Raw genomic sequence first — 19750 nt, 5'->3', positions numbered from 1 at the left:
GAAACCACACGCAGACGCAAGCCCACCCACCTGTTCATTTATTTAGGAATCTAGCTGCAGGCTATTTTTTGAAAATCTTAATGTGTGTGTAAAAAGCTGTGTGTGTTTAATCTAAAGCGCAGAAAAAAAATTAAATAACTGAAAGCATAACTGGCTGACCACAAAAGAAACTTGGTTGGACTGCTAGACAGGAAATTAAGCAGAATTTAAACCACGGTATATAATTTGGGTGCGTCATAGCCAGTAAATACAAGACAGCTACCAAAAAAAGAACCCACCGCTAATCACGAACTAATTCTGAAAGGGCTACTTCCTACATAAGTCTGCCTCACTGTTCTCCCTTCTCTCCCCCATGTCTTTTTGGCATTAATAGTTATTTTGCTGCTCATGTTCATACACAACATTAGTCAAGTAATGCAGCTTTCTGATGCTGCCAGCTCCTTCCAGAGCTGGGAAGCTTAAAGTTCTCTCACTAGGCCAATCTCCTAAGCAGTAGATAGCATGAGATGGTCCTTAATCACCCTATTCAAGTGCTTCCTGACAAATTTGCTGCTGGCCTACAAGACAATTGTCCTCCCTAACTGAGCCCATTATGGCTAGGGTACAAGGGAGTGATGCAGCTTATATGAGCATCAGACAAACAAGCGCTTCAGGCTTATCGATTTAAATAAGTTATGAAAGAGCACATAACTGTAGTGGTCTTAAAAGGGTAAAACAATGAGGATACTCACAATTCCCTCTGGACTAAGTAAGGTCTTGAGGACATGCAAAGGGGAAAAAAAACAATCCATGTTAAAAACCCTCTGCCTGCCCTTTGAAATTAACACTCATGCATAGTAAGACTTTTGGAATTTTAGACCTTATTTATCAGATGGATCCAAACCAGAGCCCCAGATTGGAGTGGCCCTGAAACTTGGATCTGGATTTAACTTTGCAGCATGTTCTCTCAAGCCAGACACAAAACAGAGGACTTCAGGCTGCATAGACTGAAAGGGTTGAGTAATTTATTTAAAAAAATAAATAAATAAAAGCACAACTTCACTTCCTCATTCATAGTTTCCTCCCTGATGCAAGCAATAAAAATCTATCTTGATACCAGTGACTTCAGAAAAGTCTGCAAAATTGTATCCCATTATCAGCATTAGCTATTGGTCTTTGAAAATGTCCAAAATGTTTGCTTGTTTATGTGTTCAGCGGGCATTAAAAATGACACTTCTGTCACTCAGATGGATGATTATTCTTGTGGACTGAGCTGTGTCTGAATTAAATTGTACAGCTTCATTGCTCTCTCTTTTTCCATACTCCATATAATTCTTTTGCCGATGATATTGCAGATTTATTAGAAATTATAAACCTTCACCATACATATCACCAGAAACCTGCCATCCTGAATGCACGGATGCACCAGCTGTGTCTGAATGCTCAGGGCTACAAAGAAATCACTACAGGTTCTTGTTCCAATGCACTAAAATAAATCAAGTCACAAGCAAAGAACTCCATGAACCCCTCTTCCCCATAGGGAAGTTTTATTCAGTCTATTTGGAGATACAGCTACACATGAATGACAAAAGAAAACATTGCATCAAAGCAGACCAGTTAGACTACCAGTAGCAACAGTCCCCCAAGACGAAAAATTCTCTGTGTTTAAATGAAGCCATGGAAAGGGAAGAAAGTTGGAAGGGAAGAGAGAATGGAAAGCAGCATAGAACTTTAACCGAAGAGCAACTGAAAGAACTAAATATAAAAAGAATTCAACAAGGTTTCAAAAGACAGACCAGGGAGTTACGATATTTAAATGCTGTCAAGGGGAAAATAAATACTCAAAAGCTCCCTAAGTTGCATTTCTGTCAAATTTAAGTTAAACAGCTTTCCACAGCCTGATCCTACTTTATTTTACAAGTAGGAAGAGGTACATTTCCCTCTGAGTAGCTACTAACACATTTAAATATCCACTTCAGTTTCTATTATTAACATAATGTGTGTCTGACAATTCGAGTCTGCAAGCAACATTTCGACTTAGATGAGAAAGAGGGAGGGAAGCCACCAATTGAATGCACTTCATTTTCTTCCACTAATCTGCACTGAAAATCTGAAAAAAATTAAACAGCTGAAGGAGCTCTTGCTAGGAAACAGGGATAGATGAACTCTCAAAGAAAATTAAACCATTTAAAAGAAAAATGTGAAAATATGCATTTTAAAAAGAGATACACAATATTTTATATTCTGTTAGGTAAAATGTTCTGTAGTTCTCAGATGAAGTTAACCCACTATTCTTCAATGAACAAGGACATTTCTTACATAGACAATTATTTTAATACTTTTGTTTTTAAGATGCAATAGCTATCTTATTAAAGCTAAGAGAAGATCAGTTTCCCCCATCTGAAAAATGGTAATAATTCTTCATTGTTCCCAATCTTTTCTTGTCTTGTTAATTTAGATGGTAAGTTCTTTAGGGCACGGACTGTCTCTTATCCTCTTTGAAACAGGACTAGATCAAAGCGCACTAATGAATAATCTGTGTCAGCAGGGTTCAGACGGACAGTTAGAGCATGGGAGGCTAGTGTGAGGTTGAGTCACAGCCCAGCTTACTGAAAACCAGTAGTTTGTGTAAACAACCCATGTATGTCTATATAGTGCATAACACAACAAGGTCCTGATTTCAGGATTCAAGGCTCTACTGGAATACAATAATATTTTGGGCTGTGAATTCATAGTCCAGCATCTGGCATGTCCAATCGCCAATGGTCTTTTTAATTGTGAGACCCTCACTAGAAGTTAGTAATCCTAACTGAGCAGTATCCATATGTTTTGGATATTTTTCTATCCAATAAGTTACTCACAGAATCAAGTTTTGAGTCATGAATTGTCGCAGGACTTTCAGAATGCAGGGGATTTTTTTTAAAGTGTCTTTCTATAGCTGCACTGATTGTGAAAAGTAACTTTGCCATAAAGTTCATTAGATGCATAACTTTTTTTCTGGCCCATAATAAGTTAAATTGCCTTGAAGGGGGAACTTTCAAGTGCAACAGCTTTTTGATTTTCCCCAACTTGTTTTTAAATAGCATATGTTCGCCCATTACCGTGCACACAGAACTCAAACTATTAATGAAAGTTATACATATGCTCCAATGGAAGGGCAGCCTTAATACAGAAACTCTCTGGTCTGCTTGAAATCATGTTGATAGTTTCATTTATATTGGCTAGAGAGGCATATCACTTATCATTTTGTCCTTAAAATTTTTGGTATGCAATTGGGAGTTAATTTAGACGTAAAGAGACAGTTTTATATTAAGTGTTTAAGAATTTTGGTATTACTAAAAATCTGACATCATATACAGTTTCACATGGCCTGGTGAGGCAACAACAGGCAAAGGGAGTTAAAGCATTCCAAATACATAAACAGACTCCAGTGAGTAATGCTTTAATACTCTAACCACTAATAAGGATCTCTTAAATCATGAAGATCTGTGGGCAAAATTGTAGATAAGTTTAAAAAGCAATTCTATATACATTCCCCTAGACCTAATAATGGGACAAATTTTAACTTTTAGGCAGGTGGAGGGGGGAAACCATTCATGGTGCAGTAGAGGGCAATTCAGATCAATGTCTGCTAAACATCTCCTGATACACAAGCATAAATTTAAGAAGGGCAGCAGAACTCTGATAGTAGCACACGTTAGAAAAACAATTGAGGTGGGAGACAAAAAACATCTGATGGCTCCCACGAGAGGCCAATTTTCATTCACCAGCTAACACACACCTACATCACTGGGGAGAAAGTTAGATATTTCAAATCCAGGGAATTCCTTTAAGCAGATCATAACTGTTTATACAGCAGCGGTTCTCAAACTTTTGTAGTGGTGATCCCTTTCACACAGCAAGCCTCTGAGTGTGACCCCCCCCCTTATAAATTAAAAACACATTTTTTTATATTTAGCACTATTAAAAATGCTGGAGGTGAAGCAGGGTTTGGGGTGAAGGCTGACAGCTCACGACGCCCCATATAATAACCTCGTGACCCCCAGTTATACAGCATCAAGTTTGGAGCCTTGATCCTCACCATTTAAAAACTCTTGCAGCAAGTAGTACCTTAATCCAGAGGTAGTCTCACTGAAGTCAATCTGGCCCTAAATCAGAAAGAATCAATACAAATGTAGCAAGTTAACTTATTTTAAATATTCTAATGGAAGGGTTATTGTTCTGTTGTGATGAAACTATACCAGTTTTTCTAACTTAATGTGTCCTGGATATAGAATTCCATTTATGTTAAGCAAGATTGTAGATATTCTAATTCACTTAAGAGCAGTTCTAATTCTTACCTCAAAGCCAAACAATTCACCACAATTTCTTTAATTTGTACAGTGTTACTCATGTTTGCCTCTCTGCTTCTGTGATAAAGCCACTTCTGTTAAAACTCTGACAAAGACAAACCCATGGACTCAGTGTGATTTCAAGGACATTTAAAAATCAGAGTAATAAATAAATTGCATGTTCTCGGGATAGGAATCAGAACAATTATTCAACTTCTTTAAATAAATTTGTGGTACCTAACATTAATCAGCTTTAGTAACCTCATAAAAATGGAAGTGAATGTAAATTCATTTATATTCATTAACTAGGGAGCTTTTCTATTTTAAGCTACCATAGGGGTTATCATGAGATTATTGTTTCAACTATTCCTGTAGAACATCAGCTCTCAGATCAAAAACCATCAACTTTCACTTGAAAACAAAAAAATTTTCCTCCCGGCTCTTCTTAATTTTAATCAAAAATAGATTGGACAAAAGTGATCTGAAAGTACTTTATTAAAAATAAGAAAACCAAGCCAAGTAGTTAAGAAAGAGCATTTGCAGCTCAGGGAGACTGGATTTCTCAGGGATGGATAAAAAGATATGGAGCCTATCACATCTAAGTCACCATTTTCAATTATTTCTGACCCGGGATGGCTTGAGAGTCATTACGGTTTAATTGCTGTTCAAATGCGCTGAAGAACTAATTCCACTTCCTAGTGGGCATTATAATAAGATATCCACTATAAGTGCCACCTTTGCACTTTGATTCACTCTCCAGATCTGTTTAATTCTTGGTACCTTCACTGAATGAAGCTGCCATTGCTAGAGGGTCAGAGCTGAGTTGCCTTTGCTGAACCTGCTTGAGGATTTAAACACAAATTTCACTGCTCTACAGCCAAAATGCTTCTGAAATAAATGCAGTCAAACTTTACTAATTCTGGGTCACTGAGAACGAAAATGATGCTTAAAATTGTTGATTGGCTCTAGTTTTCAAGAGATGCTATTGGGTCATTATATACGACTCTTGACTTGGGAATGGCGGAGGATAAGTGAGTTATAAAGGGAAGGGATCTCAATTTAAACCAGAAATGACTAAAATACATCTTTGACTGGATCTATGAATAAATCTATGACTGGGTTTGGACAGTACTTGCTTTTTAGACAAAACAATGAATGATGCAATCTGAAGCTGGTATTACGTCATACATGATATGAATTGCATCATGTTATTCCTAGACGTCATGGATGATGCAATCATAACAAAGCTTACATCACTCTGCTGAACAAATTGCCCTATATCAGCTCTAGAAACCATACAGTGTCGTGCTCTCTTATTTGTCAGTGTTTGATTTTGCAAAGGGACACATTTCTGTTTAGCCAAAGTGAGCAGAGATGCCTCGTACTTGTGTGAACAGTGCAGATAACTTCTGCTATGTTTGTGGTGAAGTGACTTTTGCATCGCAAAAGCGCAGTATAACCACTATGGTTAAGAAAGCCTATCACCTTTATTTTGGCTGCAAAATTGGAGATCAGGACAAGAGGTGGGCCCCACACATATGCTGCAACACTTGTGCAACAAATCTTCGCCAGTGGTTGAACAGGAAAAGGAAATCTATGCCTTTTGCAGTGCCAATGATTTGGAGAGAGCCAACAAATCATACCAGCAAATGTTACTTCTGCATGGTGCCTCCAGTTGGGAAAGTGTGTCAAAGAAGAAAAAGCGGACTGTGCATTATCCAAACATTCCATCAGCTATACGCCCAGTACCCCACGGAGAAGGACTGGCGGTTCCTGATGCACCAGAATCATTCTCACTTGAGTCAGACGAGGAAGAGGAAGAGGATGAAACTTCTGGTCCTGAACCATCAATGTCACAGGACCCACATTTTCTCCCATCCTCCTCCTGGCGATTTCACCAGGACATTGCAACAATGGAGAAACGCTATCAGGGCAAATGGAGCCCATCAATGCTTGCAGACTATTGCTGGACAGTGACAAGAGATGCTCCATTTAATGAATACAAGAGACAAGCCAAGAAGCACCGAGTAGACACTGAATAGGACTAAACTATGTACATAATAGATTTTTGCCTTTTGTTTCATAATAAATTTTATTTATATAACCCTTTTGCTGATTTTTAAAGTGTTACATAAACAGGACAGGTGAAATATTATCATGTAAAGCAACCATAAACACATGAAAAGACCTAGGTTTATAATTTATGATTAAAACGCTACTATCTACACAATATATATAGACATAAAATGTAAAAATTTAAATATCTTAGAAACAATAGCCAATCAGTTGTTTTAATTGACTTATTTGAATTCAGCACATCCAAATACATAATAAATAGCACATTTTATCTCTGAAGAAGACGACTTCTCAAAAATTGTAGACCAGTGTTTTTAGGAACATGAAGACGTGGTGGTCTCCTTGTAACAGATAGGGCAATTTCCTACAATATCCTGGACAAACTTTATTGAATTAAGTTTATGCAATTCTGTGGGAGAAGGGGGACAACAGCCTTCCTGGACCTAAACAACAGTGCATGGGAGGGACAGCGGGTATTTAGGCTAATTCACTCTGGCTGTAACACCTCTGGAGAGTACCACCATCTGGAGAGAGACTTGCACATATTGATTCAAGCTGGATTCTCTACCACCACCAAACAGACTTTTTGTTAAATAGCTTGAACTAAAACTGACTCGGGGTCTTTGTTCTGATCCAACGAGAGCCAGGACATTATTCCAAAGGGAGAGGCCCAATACTTAGGGAAGAGTTAGAAGGACTGACACCAACCAGAGGCTTTACAGAATAGGTGGAAGGGTTGATCTCTGATAAGCTTATTAGTAGGCATTCATTCTTTCATTGTTCAAAATTCATTTTCTCTGTAGTGCTTTGCCCTTAAAATTAATTGTGCTTGCTTATAAAAATTACCACACAGCTCTTTATAACCATAGGCAGTTACGCTATTTATAGCCTTTAAGTTGAAAGGCAGAGCAGGACCATTTAGGCACTCTGATTTTGCTGGAGACTTCAGAGTTCAGGCAGGGAGCTGGGCAGCCTGTAAACACCCAGTCAGGAGGGAGACACATGTGTCTCCACCCAAGAGGAGTGATGGCTGGGGAGCCAGAAATCTAAAGCAGGTACCCTTGCTGGACCATAGAGGGGGAAATTCAGGTGCAGTTGTCCTTAACTGAGACATTTTTGGATAAATGAACTGGTATTCATGAGGCAAAATGCAACATGTTGCCTTCTTGTAGGGTTCTGTGCTGCCACCTGACTCTCAGTTCCTAAAGCAATAGGAATTGGAGTGCAGCATAAAGCGCTCACCCTCCCACGGGTGGGTTAGGAGTGGTTACATTAATCAGCAAAGCTGTTACTGCTAACTAGCCACTACAATTAAGGAAATTTCATCTCTTCCTCTTTTGATTCAAGGATGATGGAGTTGATACCTAAGAAGAGAAAGAAGAAGAATGAGGAAAAATGGCCCCAATTCAGGAAAGTGTCACTTTACATGCTTTTCTGAATTTCAGCATTGGAACAATGCTCAGGACAGAAGTTAGAATGATAGAAGACTTGCCCCTTGCCTCTAGATTAATCTTTACACACACATCTCCTCCTCATCCCAAAGCATCTTAACAGACATTTATTGTAAGTCTAAGTTGACTACACCAATTTTTCAAGGTAGCAAAGAGTATCATAATTAATTCAAATATGTCTATGATGTAGCTTATTTATATCTACAGGTCAAATTCTACATCCCTAGTCAGATGATCTCTGCAAGGAGATAGAATCCTGCATCAAGGGACAAGGTACCAAGCAGCTGCTGTTTGATCTCCTGTCCATAAATGGGCATTAGTATCAGCATGTCTGCCTCTGTGAACAATGTTTCCCACACTCACAACCACCTCCAAAATCTTCCTGTATAGTGCCTTCAGAGCCTGGTCTGAGACTTACCTACTGAATGTAGATACTTCCATATCTACAGGGAGTAGATGACTCAAGAGTGAGATGGGGAAGTACAGGATTTAACCTTAAGTGAGTAAGTTGTTTCTTAGAACTGCTTCATTGACAGCAATTGAGAGCCATATTGCTGAACTAGCAGCCTTCTTTGAGCAGGTAAGTAAGAGGTAGCGGATATTGAACTGGGGACAGAAAGGCAAGTGTAATGTCTTGCAGGACAAATGCCAAGAAATGTATGCTTTTTTTTTTTAAAGTCACTTAAATATATGCAATCAATAACAGAGACACCTTCATTTCCAGAGGTCAGACTCCAACATTCTGGGTACCCTTGAGAGTTCTCTTCAGTTTATACTTCAGACAAAGTTGTGACTTTCTTTTTGAGGGGAAGCTGGCAGGAAATAGAGGCAGAGAGCACTTCTTAAATTCATTAGTGACCCGAAGAAAGAAACCCTCACCATGAATGCTTTGTGTTCTAAAAGGGAGGCAGAAAAGTGAAATAAATGTTTCGACTCAACTCTAGAAAAATATAGATATTAAAAAAAAGAGAGGATCAGCTCTCCATTAGAATGTAGCAGAGTGCTCTGGTTTTGATAAAGCTCAGGGGAATGTTTCTGAGAAGCAGGAATGGGTAAGAGGTCAGGTTATCCTGATATAAGAAAATGGAAATGAAAACTGATATTTGAAGGGGAGAGAATGAAATCCAAAGCTCTGATACAGAGACAGCACGTTTGGGAATAAAACAAAAAAACACTACCACACATTCGCACGCACACATGAGGATTTGTCTGACAATAGGGAGAAAGCAGGGAGGATTCACCCCAGCACCAGAGCTCTGCTCAGTGCAGGGAATGAGGACAAGACCAGGCACCTGGCCGTGGTTCCCTGATTCTGAAGTCCAGCCACACTGCCACTTAGAGCTGCCACCAGATACCTCTAACTTGCCTCTCTGACACAGGAACCTCAATGGACCTTATGCCGGTGGAGGACTGGCATGGTGGAGCTCTGCCATGCCCCGACACATCCCTACCCTAGAAGGGCAGCGGCATGGATGCACAAACAGGGAGGACCCCTACTCTGTGGAATTTTTGTGCTAGAGAGTTGAGGGTGGAATATTGCCCCTTTACGCTACTTGTGTTGTACAGAGAGGATGTAGCCAGGCTTGAGAATCTGGCCCAGTAGCTCCCTTCCCCGCCCCCAGGGATGCAACATTGAGAAAACAGCTAGGGGAAATTATAATTGCTTACTTTGGAGATACTCTTCAGTAGAAAATCTGTGTGTCACAAGTTACAGTGCTCTACTAAAGGGAGATTTAAAAAAAAAATTTAGGGCCAAATCATCAGTGGATGTCAGTGAGCATAGCTCCAATGAATTCAGTGTATAACTAGGCAGAGCAACTGAGGATCTAGCGTCTCCTGTTTGCAAACCATACACATTGCACAGGTTTTCAAAGGGTTGTAGCAGAATGCATTAACTTCCCCCCTGCCACCCTCCTCCAGCTAATTTGTAACACAAAGAAGGGTTGCCCTTACATGTAACCCAAAAGGTGTCTGTACTATTCAGTCTGAGGAAAAGATAAGTCAATTTCAGGTTCCCTTGGGTAAGATTTTGTTGCTTGATTAAAGAAAGAAGTGAATCTTTAAGTATACTTACAGTAAAGGTATTTGCCATCTGCCTGAGACTGGGAATGGCAGTGCCCTGAGTTAATTAAATCAAGTCTTCTGTGGTTGTTAGAGGATTTCATGTTTGAATTATGCAAATATCAAAATCTCTTCATTGTATAAAATTTCAAAATGAGAATGCTCTGCATAAGGCCAACGCGGCCCAAGCACTACCTTACTGCCAAAGCTTAATGTGGTTTGACTGAAGCCTAACAAAGGATTATGATTTGGTTTTACAGCACTTTGTTCACACTGTGACAGTCTAGAGGACATCATCTGCCTGTCAGCAAACAAACATCCAGTCATTTTAAAACTTCACTTCAGTCTGATAAGGTTAAACCAATTCTCTCTTGGAAGAAAGAATTCACAACACAGGCTTTTAAGTATCAGACATTGGGCACAAGGAGACTCACAACTGAATAGGTTGTGGATTAGTACATCCAAGGCATAGATCGGGCTGGGACACTAGGGAAGCAGAAAATAAATGAATGCTTTAAGGTGGGTCTTGGATCAGGGATGCAGACAAACTGAGTAGCGTGCACATCCAAGGGCAAACAGGGATTGCAGCGCATCAACCTGGGTGTACCCTTGGTCTTTTGGTGGCTGTTTCCTACTCTTCTCAGGACACAAAGCTACTCGTATGGGAAGCGGCTCATAGGCAGGGAACCATTTGTTTGTGTATTTCAGGTGGAAATAGATCTCATGGGTTTCCTATTCCGACTTCTGAAAACTTGAGCTATTTGCCAGCCAGGAAGTGTCACTTGAGAGAGTCTGCTGCACTTTCACTGGCTCCAGCACTCTCCTGCCACAGGGGTTCATGTAGTCAAATAGTGCTCATCAAATGACTTATACAAGCCAGTTCACCTTAATAGTCAACTGCTTCTGCTAGTATAAAAAACACGCACATTGCACACGCCCTCCCCAGTCAGAGGAAACAACCTCATTGCTGGGTCAGCCATAAAGAACTCACTAAATCCCATAATCAAAGAGCAATAAACTCCAATCCTTCCTAGAGAAGGCTTCTAAGTTTTCATATCATACTCATCATAATGGTATCTGGGTGGAAAAATGTTGTTTTGGTCCTGCAAAAATATTTGATGAAAGTGAATTTTGTTTTCTCTAACTTTTTCTTCAAAAAGTTTATGGTTTTATGTTGAAAACAGAAACAGAATTTTTTTGGATGTTGGCCCAAATTTTTCTGGTTTTGGTGGGAGGAGTTAGGGGGAGAAAACTCTAGAATTAATTGAGAAAAAACACATTTCCCATGAAAAATTAAATTGTGACAAAAAACATGCCTTTTAAAAAATACTATTTCAAATTACAAATAAATAATAATTGAAAAGTGCCAATCAGCTTTTCACTTCTGAAAATGTTGACCTGTGTTTCTACACCATCCAATGTCTTTGGCTGTACTACGGTTTAGAATTTCACCAACACCACAATGCTAATAACATAGGAATTATATCCACCATCTAATATAGGTGAGTGGAAAGGCTGTGTATTGAGGATTGAAAATAGGATACAAGTATTTACCTTTTGTGGATGATAATTTAAAACCCTCAGAAAAAGTTAGTTGGACTCTTGTTGCATTTACAATTTACACACACACACACACGCACACGCACACAGAGTACTTGCTTGAGATTAGATGGTTTACATTTTTGTGGCATTGTTTAGGCTTTCCACACTATAATTTAAAGCTGAAATAAGCAGAATCCCGTGTAATTTGTTCCCTGTTGTACAGCAAGCAGTTTACCAACTGTTGCAGATACTGTCACTTTTAATTGGCCTCTCAAGTGATGGAAGGTTTTACTTTTAGCATAATTAGACTGCTTTTCCTACATTGGGGATGGCAAAGTGGTGCCCAGAAAACAAGAAGGTTAGATTAGAGTCTAAAGGAAGCCAAAGGTCACTGAAGTGTTAAAGGGGTTATTATTTTTTCATTAAAACATGCAAAATGTAATTACACTGCAATAGAGTGCTTAAAATTGTTTCAAGTGAAAAGTTCAGATTAAAAGTAATGTAACCCCAAAAATATTTAGTCAGAAAACTAGATTCATCACTAATTTACATCCTCTGCCATACCAATGAAGTGGCATCAGCTCAAAATGTGATGATTGTGAAGCTATTTTTGTCTTTTTAGGGCTCATAAGAATTTGGATGTTGTTCTAAAACAGTATGATCTAGAAATTATTTGGGGGGGCAATTCTCTGACCTGCGTTACACAGGAGGTCAGACTAGATAATCACAATGGTCCCTTCTGGCCTTGGAATCTATGAATATCTAAAGAACTGTTTATCCTCCATTCATTTCTCCTGTCCTCTGTTTAGCGAAAATCCAGACCCAATTGCCCTCCAACTGATACACAAAAGGAAACAGCAGTTACATCAGATGAAAGAGTACATGTTGAGGACACCTGTATCAGCCTGACCCTTTCTCCCACCCAGACAAACCGCTCTAGCATATGCCCACCTCTTCCCCTCCATGCTCTAGCACTAACATCACGAAGAAGCCCTCAGTTGGATTAGAGAGATTTCTTTAGTACTCTGGCCCTCTCCCCATCCAAAGCTCCTCAGAGTGCCAGCAGCATTAAGAATACTGACAGGTTTCAGAGTAGCAGCCGTGTTAGTCTGTATCCGCAAAAAAGAAGAACAGGAGTACTTGTGGCACCTTAGAGACTAACAAATTTATTAGAGCATAAGGCCTTCAATCCTGCTTCATACCTCTGGAGGAACTTTGCTACAAGCTGAAGCTTTGAACAAAGGACTGAGGACCCATCCCAGCGGGGGATGTATTCCAGAGACTTGATTTGAACCTGCAGTTTATTCCATCGCTGCTGCAAGCCTGAACCAAGAACTTTGCCATTACTGTATGTAATTGATTCCATTTAACCAATCCTAACTCTCATCTCTATCTTTTTCCTTTTATGAATAAACCTTTAGATTTTAGATTCTAAAGGATTGGCAACAGCGTGATTTGTGGGTAAGATCTGATTTGTATACTGTTAGCACTGACCTTAAAACCTTAACCTCTTATTCCCCACTCTTACATGGGAGAAAAAAATAGCAACAAGACTGTCCCATTACCCTCCTCTCAATCTCCCTTTATCTGAGAGATCAGTGCGCCTGCTGGTACGCAGAACTTTTCCCTCAGAATGTTCTTTAACAGAGGAGCAGAGAAAGAGCCCACCCAACATCCTTCTCTGAAGCTTACCCCTGCTAGAGTGTTGTGAGTAGACAGACAAGGTAGGAAGATTTTTCTTTTTCTCTCTCTCTCTCTCTCTCTCTCTCTCTCTCGATAGCTCCTGAGAGCAGGAAAGAAAGGTCTCAAGGACTTCTTCCAACAAGCTGGAAACCTAGGGACAATATGAGTGTGTGTGTGGAGCTGAGGAGGGTTAGTAATAAAATAGAGACAGTAATAACCTGGCGCACTCAGGTTAAATAAGACAACAATTTTGGAATACCATTTTCTTCCTCTGGACAATATACCATGATCCCAGGCATTAGTATTCCCTTCTGGCAATGTTTTCTCACTGTCACCCTCTGAGCCAGGCACCACGTCATGCATAGACTGCTCACACACCTCTCCCAATTTTAATAGATAAGACTCATTTGTGGCAAGTTCACAGATGATTTATTAAAGTCTTCACCTGTGAAAATTAAATGCATTATCTATTCTTCTATTGTTTTGAATTCCGATTATACCACATTTCACAAAATTAAATCTTTTGTTTTCTAGCTGATGTTAAGACCATTATCTTTAAACAATAATTGCTAGTCTGTGAATTTTAATGAAAGAGCTTTAATATCGGAGAAGCTATTAGTCATTTGGAGCTTTCAATTTGATCGTACATAACTCCTTGACTTCCTAAAGGCAGCTATTAGAATCTCAGCACTAACTGCACAGCAACAACCAGCAGGCTAAAGCTTATTATTTTCTTCTTCTTCCATTATGACAAGTGGATTCCTAGACTTGCAGTTTTACTGGGTAGCTAATACAATTGCAGAACTAGTCAGGAGAAATTTCAAAACAATATTCTCTACTGCAGATCACCAGTTAAGATTTCAATTTGTAACTGTGCCACAGCTATGTCCTTCTAGGCAAAAACAGTTCTAACATGTCCCTTCAGACTTTCCTCCAGGGTAACCCAAGTAATTTACACTGGTAGACTTTATCTGTATGGTTACCAAGAGGGAAAGAGAGAATCTTTCAAATCAGATGCAAGAGTAACATATCATCAAGATCAACTGACTATTAGACTAGACCTGCCTGCTGATAATCTCTTACTTGTATGAATAACCATTTACAAGGGAAGGAGGAACTGAGAAAAATAATAGGTTTAGCATTATTTCTGAACATGAAATCTATGGGCCAACTTTTTCGCTCCCCCCAAAGTTGGATTTTAGAATGATCTCTCTGGCCCCATGTTTGACACTCTTCCCTCGCCCCTTTTTTATTATTATAACCATTCTCTTCATGTTGTCCATATGAATTTTTAAAGGAGGCGAGTTTTAATTTTTTTTTTTTTTATATTATGCAGTACTTATTTGGGCTCACACACACAAGCTAAAGAAAAACAGTATTCTTTCTCCCACACAAAATGTGCACTTGTTAGTTATAAAAGGAAAGATTAATTTATAATATATATATTTTGAGTAATGAAAAATTAAATATACCCCAAAACCAAGCTGTGTAGCATGAAACAGTTTACAGGTTGCCACATGAACACTGAGACATCTCAGACAAGATACATTTCTGAACATCCCAACAATTATCTCCCAGGCACATCTGTTTAGCTCCATGTTGCGAATAAAATTCCCTTCTGGTGCGGTCCTAGGACACGTTATTCTCCCTTTTCTAGACTTTTAAGAGGCATTTTCTGCACAGATCTTTCCGTTGCCCTCCCCACTCTAATCTCCAACTGAAAATTGTCATAGTGGTTCTCATCATTGCACTGCAACCCCCTTCTGACAACAAAAATTACTGCATAATCTCACACCACAGGGGGCCCCATGAAGCTAAATTGCTTGAGCTTGGGCTTCAGCCCTGCATGGCGGGGCTCAGGCTTTGGCAAGGCCGGCATTAGACTCGCTGGGGCCCAGGACAGAAAGCCCAAGCCCGAGCCCCGTGGGGACGAAGCCCTCGGGCTTCGGCTTCAGCCCCTCATCGTGGGGCTCAGGCTTCAGGCCATGGTCCTCCCACTTTTTGAAAGTGGACGGGACTGGCCTGTCCACTTTTTGCCAAGGCAGACCCCTGGCGGACCCCCTCCCAAAGCCCCATCCAGGCCAGCCTGGAGCCTGGCCGGGAAGCCGCACAGACCCTTCACCTGCCTGCGGTGTGGGGGGCAGAGAGCAGTGCCCGGCCCATATCCTCACCTGGCCCAGGGCAGGTAGAGTTCAAGGGTCCATGACTCTACACCAGCTCCCCACAGCTGCCCACGTGGCTCTGTCCCCAACCCGGCTCCTGGAATCCCGGCCCCTTCCTCCCCCTGCCTCACAGGGTGGGGGAAGGGGAGGGCCCTCACAGCCACAGCCCAGCTATGATAAGAGCCAAGCAGGCAGCTGTGGGGAGCCAAGGACCCTCCATCTGCCCTGGGCAGGGAGTCCGGGAGGCGGGAACAGGAGCAGAGGGGTGATCTCACCCCACCCCACCCCAGGAGGTGGGGGGGTGGGATCCAGACCCCGCTCTGGCTTGGTTTGGGACAGGACCTCAGAGGGGTAGGGGTCCCCAGCCCCCCTCTCCCTCCCCCCCACCCTTTTGGGAAGGCTCTGGAACCCTTGCCCCAGCAAGTCTAACGCCGGCCCTGGCGACCCCATTAAAAATGAACTTGCGACCCATTTGGGGTCCTGACCAACAGTAAGAGGTATTCAGTGTGTTGCTGTGGGTGACTATATTTTCCCCAACGTATGGTTAAGATTCCAAAGTTTGTTCCCATTTGTGTGTTATTACCACAGATCTACCTTTTTCTCTCCTAAACATTATATTATTAAATCCCTATTTGTTAAGGTTTGTGCAATAAAATTATTACATCTAGAACCATGATGAAAGGAGGTTCATATAAAAAGGTGTAATCGTCCCTTTTGGCTAGTGCTGTGCCCAGCACTGCGCTGCCGGAAATGCTCTTTTGTTTTTTGTTGATGATGTTTTTTTGTTTTTGTTTTTTAAAATAGGCTTTGATCACTCATGGCCAGTAAACATACCTAGGTCAGTATATTTAGCAGCAGTGTGAATACGTTAACCCTGATTCTCCCCCCTGCCCTCCAAACCCAAATTCAACCCTGGGAAACTTGCTGGATAGAATGTAGAGTTCATGCGGTAGTTTTGTTTGGAGATGTTAAATCACTTCCCATCATTAATGTGGAGCTCTGATGATACAGAATGGATGACATGTTCCAACCCAGAGGTAACTGTATTTCAGTGGAGGGTGATTGATGGTTCCTTTAATATTTTATCTAAAGACTTTCACCTAAAATGACCACAGTGTCCCTCAGGAACTGTTTAGTAGGAGTCGATCATCCTCCAATGAAATGCAGCTACCTCTGGGGTGAAATCCAATATCTGTGTGACAGAACACGGCAGTGCTACGGAACCATTTGGGACAGAAGTAAAGGAACTGTTTCCATCTGAACACATGGGGGAGTTTTCAATAATCAGAAAGCAATTACCCAGATTTGGGCAAGACACCAGGGTTAACACCCCCTATTCTTGTGGAATGAATGAAGGCATTTTTAGGGACAACAAGCAGGCAAGACCTTTGTTTTTATGTCTTATTCAAAAGACAGCACCAATACAACGCTGGGGCATTGACTCAATACTGACTCCGAGTGGATGCCACCAGCACAACTTCCTGGATTATCCAGGTGTTCCCTTAAATTCTCCAGCCAAACACTAATCCAACTGCCCCTGCTAAATTTATGAGATCTGACAATATCTAAGCACCAGGTGATATTGATACATATAGTTTATTGACTTGTGTAACAGAGTCCCTCTCCAAAGGCGTCCCCATCAGGAAATATATGGTTAAGGGAAACTGTATAACATGCACAGATGAAAATAATAACCAGCCTACAACATATGCATCTTCAGGCACATGTCCAATAAAGTCTATGGGGAACTTGAGTGGAATGATTAAAGAAATGTACCAAAGGGAGTCAGTGGAACTGGATTTAAGTACATGGGGTGGAGTTATAGTCTGGAAACTAATCAACCAAGTTGTTCTTTCAATTTTTGTTCAGTCTCCAAGCTGTACCTTTTTCTGTAAGGAAAAGAAGCAGACAGACAATTTCCAGCCTATGAGGAAATGTCTAATTTTCCTGTAACAGGAGTCCTACCATTGTCAAGTTTTGCAGCACCTGAGTCATCTCTAGATGACAACCACATATTTTTAGCAGAGTACTTGAAGTAATCTGTTCTCCTGAAAATCCATTTGCCAAGTGCCTTACAAAATATATTTCCTTGGTGATCTTTTGAAAGGCTATTTCTATACACAATATCTTTATTTTGAGCTACACATTAATCTGCCAGCACTAGATTGTTCATAATGGGGGCGGGGTGGGATCAGGTGCCCTTCTTCAATTTTCTGGGACTTTTTTTTTTAAATTTCTGATTTAAAGAAAAGTGCTAGCATTGGTCACTCTAGTTATATTTAGCCTTAAGTGACTGTTTGGGTCAGATCGCATGCCTGTTCATTTAAAACTGGCATTGTGTAGATTTAAAAGATTAACCACTGCCAAGCTAATGAGTAGTGAACGTGGGCAGCAGTCTGTTTTGTGATCATTCTAAATAGCACAGTGGGGTTAGGCACCTATTGTAAAAGTCAATGCTAAGTGGTGACACAATAGGTATCAAAGAGGCAGTGTTTTCCAGTGGATAGGACACTGGTGTGACAGTCAGGAGACTTGTGTTCAATTAATTCCTGGCTCTGCCACTGATTTGGGTGACGTTTGGTAAGTTGCCTCAGCTCTCAGTGCCTGTTTCTTCTCCCACCCCTTTCCCTGTCTGGTGTATATGGACTGTAAGCTCTTTGGGGAAGAGATTGTCATGTCCTATGCAGTATATTGCACAATCTCAGTGCTACTGGAATACAAATAAGATCAAAATGAACCCTATCTTTTGGCGGAACACTAAATCTGGTACATTGTAAACTCCTTGGTGGAGAGATCTCTCCACATTTGTCTAATGCACTTAACGTCAGCACTATGCCAAATTAACCCTAAAAACACCACCCAAGTGTAACAGCTTCTAATGAAGAAGCTGCACAAAGCTTGTATGAAAAGGTCCTATTCCTGCTTGTTAAAGACCCCGGGGGATATTTGACACTATGGTTCTTCTGCAGTAGCAGGGAGACGGCTGAGCTGTTGGCATGCCAGGGGCCCTGTATCCTGTGCGTACAGCAGAACTGGCTCTGTTGGGTTGGGAAAGGGTCAGGGTCAGTAGATCTGTGTTTGCACAGATCCTTTTCCAGTCGGGGGGTGGGGGAGGGGCGAAGAGAGAGAGAGCGCGAGCTGCAGCCCCTACTCCAGCCAAACCCTCAGTAGCTGCTGCTCCCAGTTGTATGTCCACACTGCAATTATACACCTGCTGCTCAACTATGCCAGCTGACTTGGGCTCACGGGGGTTCAGTCTGCAGGGCTGTTTAAATGCAGTGTAAATGAAACGTCCAGGTGTGGGCTGAAGTCAGGGCTCTGTGACCCTCTTACCTCATAGGATCCTAGAGCTCAGGTTCCAGGTGGAGCCTGAATATCTACACTGCAATTAAACAGCCCCTTAGCCCGAGCCCGGCCTGCCTGAGTCAGACACCTGCTGCTGGCCCATGCCAGCTAACTGCCGTATAGACATACCCCGAAAAGCTGCATAGCTGCTTCATGCTTCAAGCAGGGGATACAGATTTCCCATCAGCTGGCCCATCACTTTGATACTCCTTTCCACAGCAGAAAAGAGCTTATGATGACCACAGATCTCAACATTTTCAGGACCGAGAAAGATAGAGTCTATACTGACAAGTGTACAATAAATGCCCAGACAAGTCCACGCAGTGCAAAACCACCCTTGGCATCTAGCTGGGTCTTTGATCGTCATTTTAGCTTTTGGCAGAAAGGCCAGGAGCTGAACAAGCTACATCCCCACCTTTAGGGTCAATCCCACCTGATCACAGATGGACTGAGTGTTGTGGGGAAGCTTGCACTGCTGTTGCCTAGGCTTATCCTCCATTTATTCAAGTTGTCATAACTATAAAGGGAAGGGTAACAGCTGTCCTGTGTACAGTACTATAAAATCCCTCCTGGCCAGAGACTCCAAAATCCTTTTCCCTGTAAAGGGTTAAGAAGCTCAGGTAACCTGGCTGGCATCTGACCTAAAGGACCAATAAGGGGACAAGATACTTTCAAATCTTGGGGGGGGGGGGAAGGTTTTGTTTGTGTTCTTTGTTTGGGAGTGTGTTCGTTCTCGGGACTGAGAGGGACCAGACATCAATCCAGGTTCTCCACATCTTTCTAAACAAGTCTCTCCTATTTCAAACTTGTAAGTAAATAGCCAGGCAAGGCGTGTTAGTTTTCCTTTGTTTTCTCAACTTGTAAATGTACCTTTTACTAGAGTGTTTATCTTTGTTTGCTGTACTTTGAACCTGAGACTAGAGGGGAGTCCTCTGAGCTCTTTAAGTTTGATTACCCTGTAAGGTTAATTTCCATACTGATTTTACAGAGATGATTTTTACCTTTTTCTTTAATTAAAAGCTTTCTTTTTAGAACCTGATTGATTTTTCCTTGTTTTAAGATCCAAGGGGTTTGGATCTTGATTCACCAGGAGTTGGTGGGAGGAAGGAGGGGAATGGTT

General features: G+C 41.2%; 1 protein-coding gene across 2 annotated transcripts in view; it reads right to left on the bottom strand.

Annotated features, from left to right (window-relative positions):
• The window catches only part of GPR39 (G protein-coupled receptor 39), a 118659-nt gene that overhangs the window by 90050 nt on the left and 8859 nt on the right, over positions 1-19750 (bottom strand). Inside the window, exon 2 of one of the 2 annotated variants that reach the window (XM_065560501.1) lies at positions 6384-7750. The exons of the other annotated variant lie outside the window; for it this stretch is intronic. Within the exon in view, the coding sequence (XP_065416573.1) occupies positions 7698-7750 (53 nt within the window). The 3' untranslated portion in view covers positions 6384-7697. Of the gene's footprint in view, positions 1-6383; positions 7751-19750 lie in introns of those variants that run through there. 2 annotated transcript variants of the gene reach the window in all.

Source organism: Chrysemys picta, chromosome 11 (assembly GCF_011386835.1).
Source record: "Chrysemys picta bellii isolate R12L10 chromosome 11, ASM1138683v2, whole genome shotgun sequence".
Taxonomy (NCBI): domain Eukaryota; kingdom Metazoa; phylum Chordata; order Testudines; family Emydidae; genus Chrysemys; species Chrysemys picta.
The sequence above is the reverse complement of the archived record's forward strand: the minus strand, read 5'-3'. Positions and strand labels throughout refer to the sequence as shown.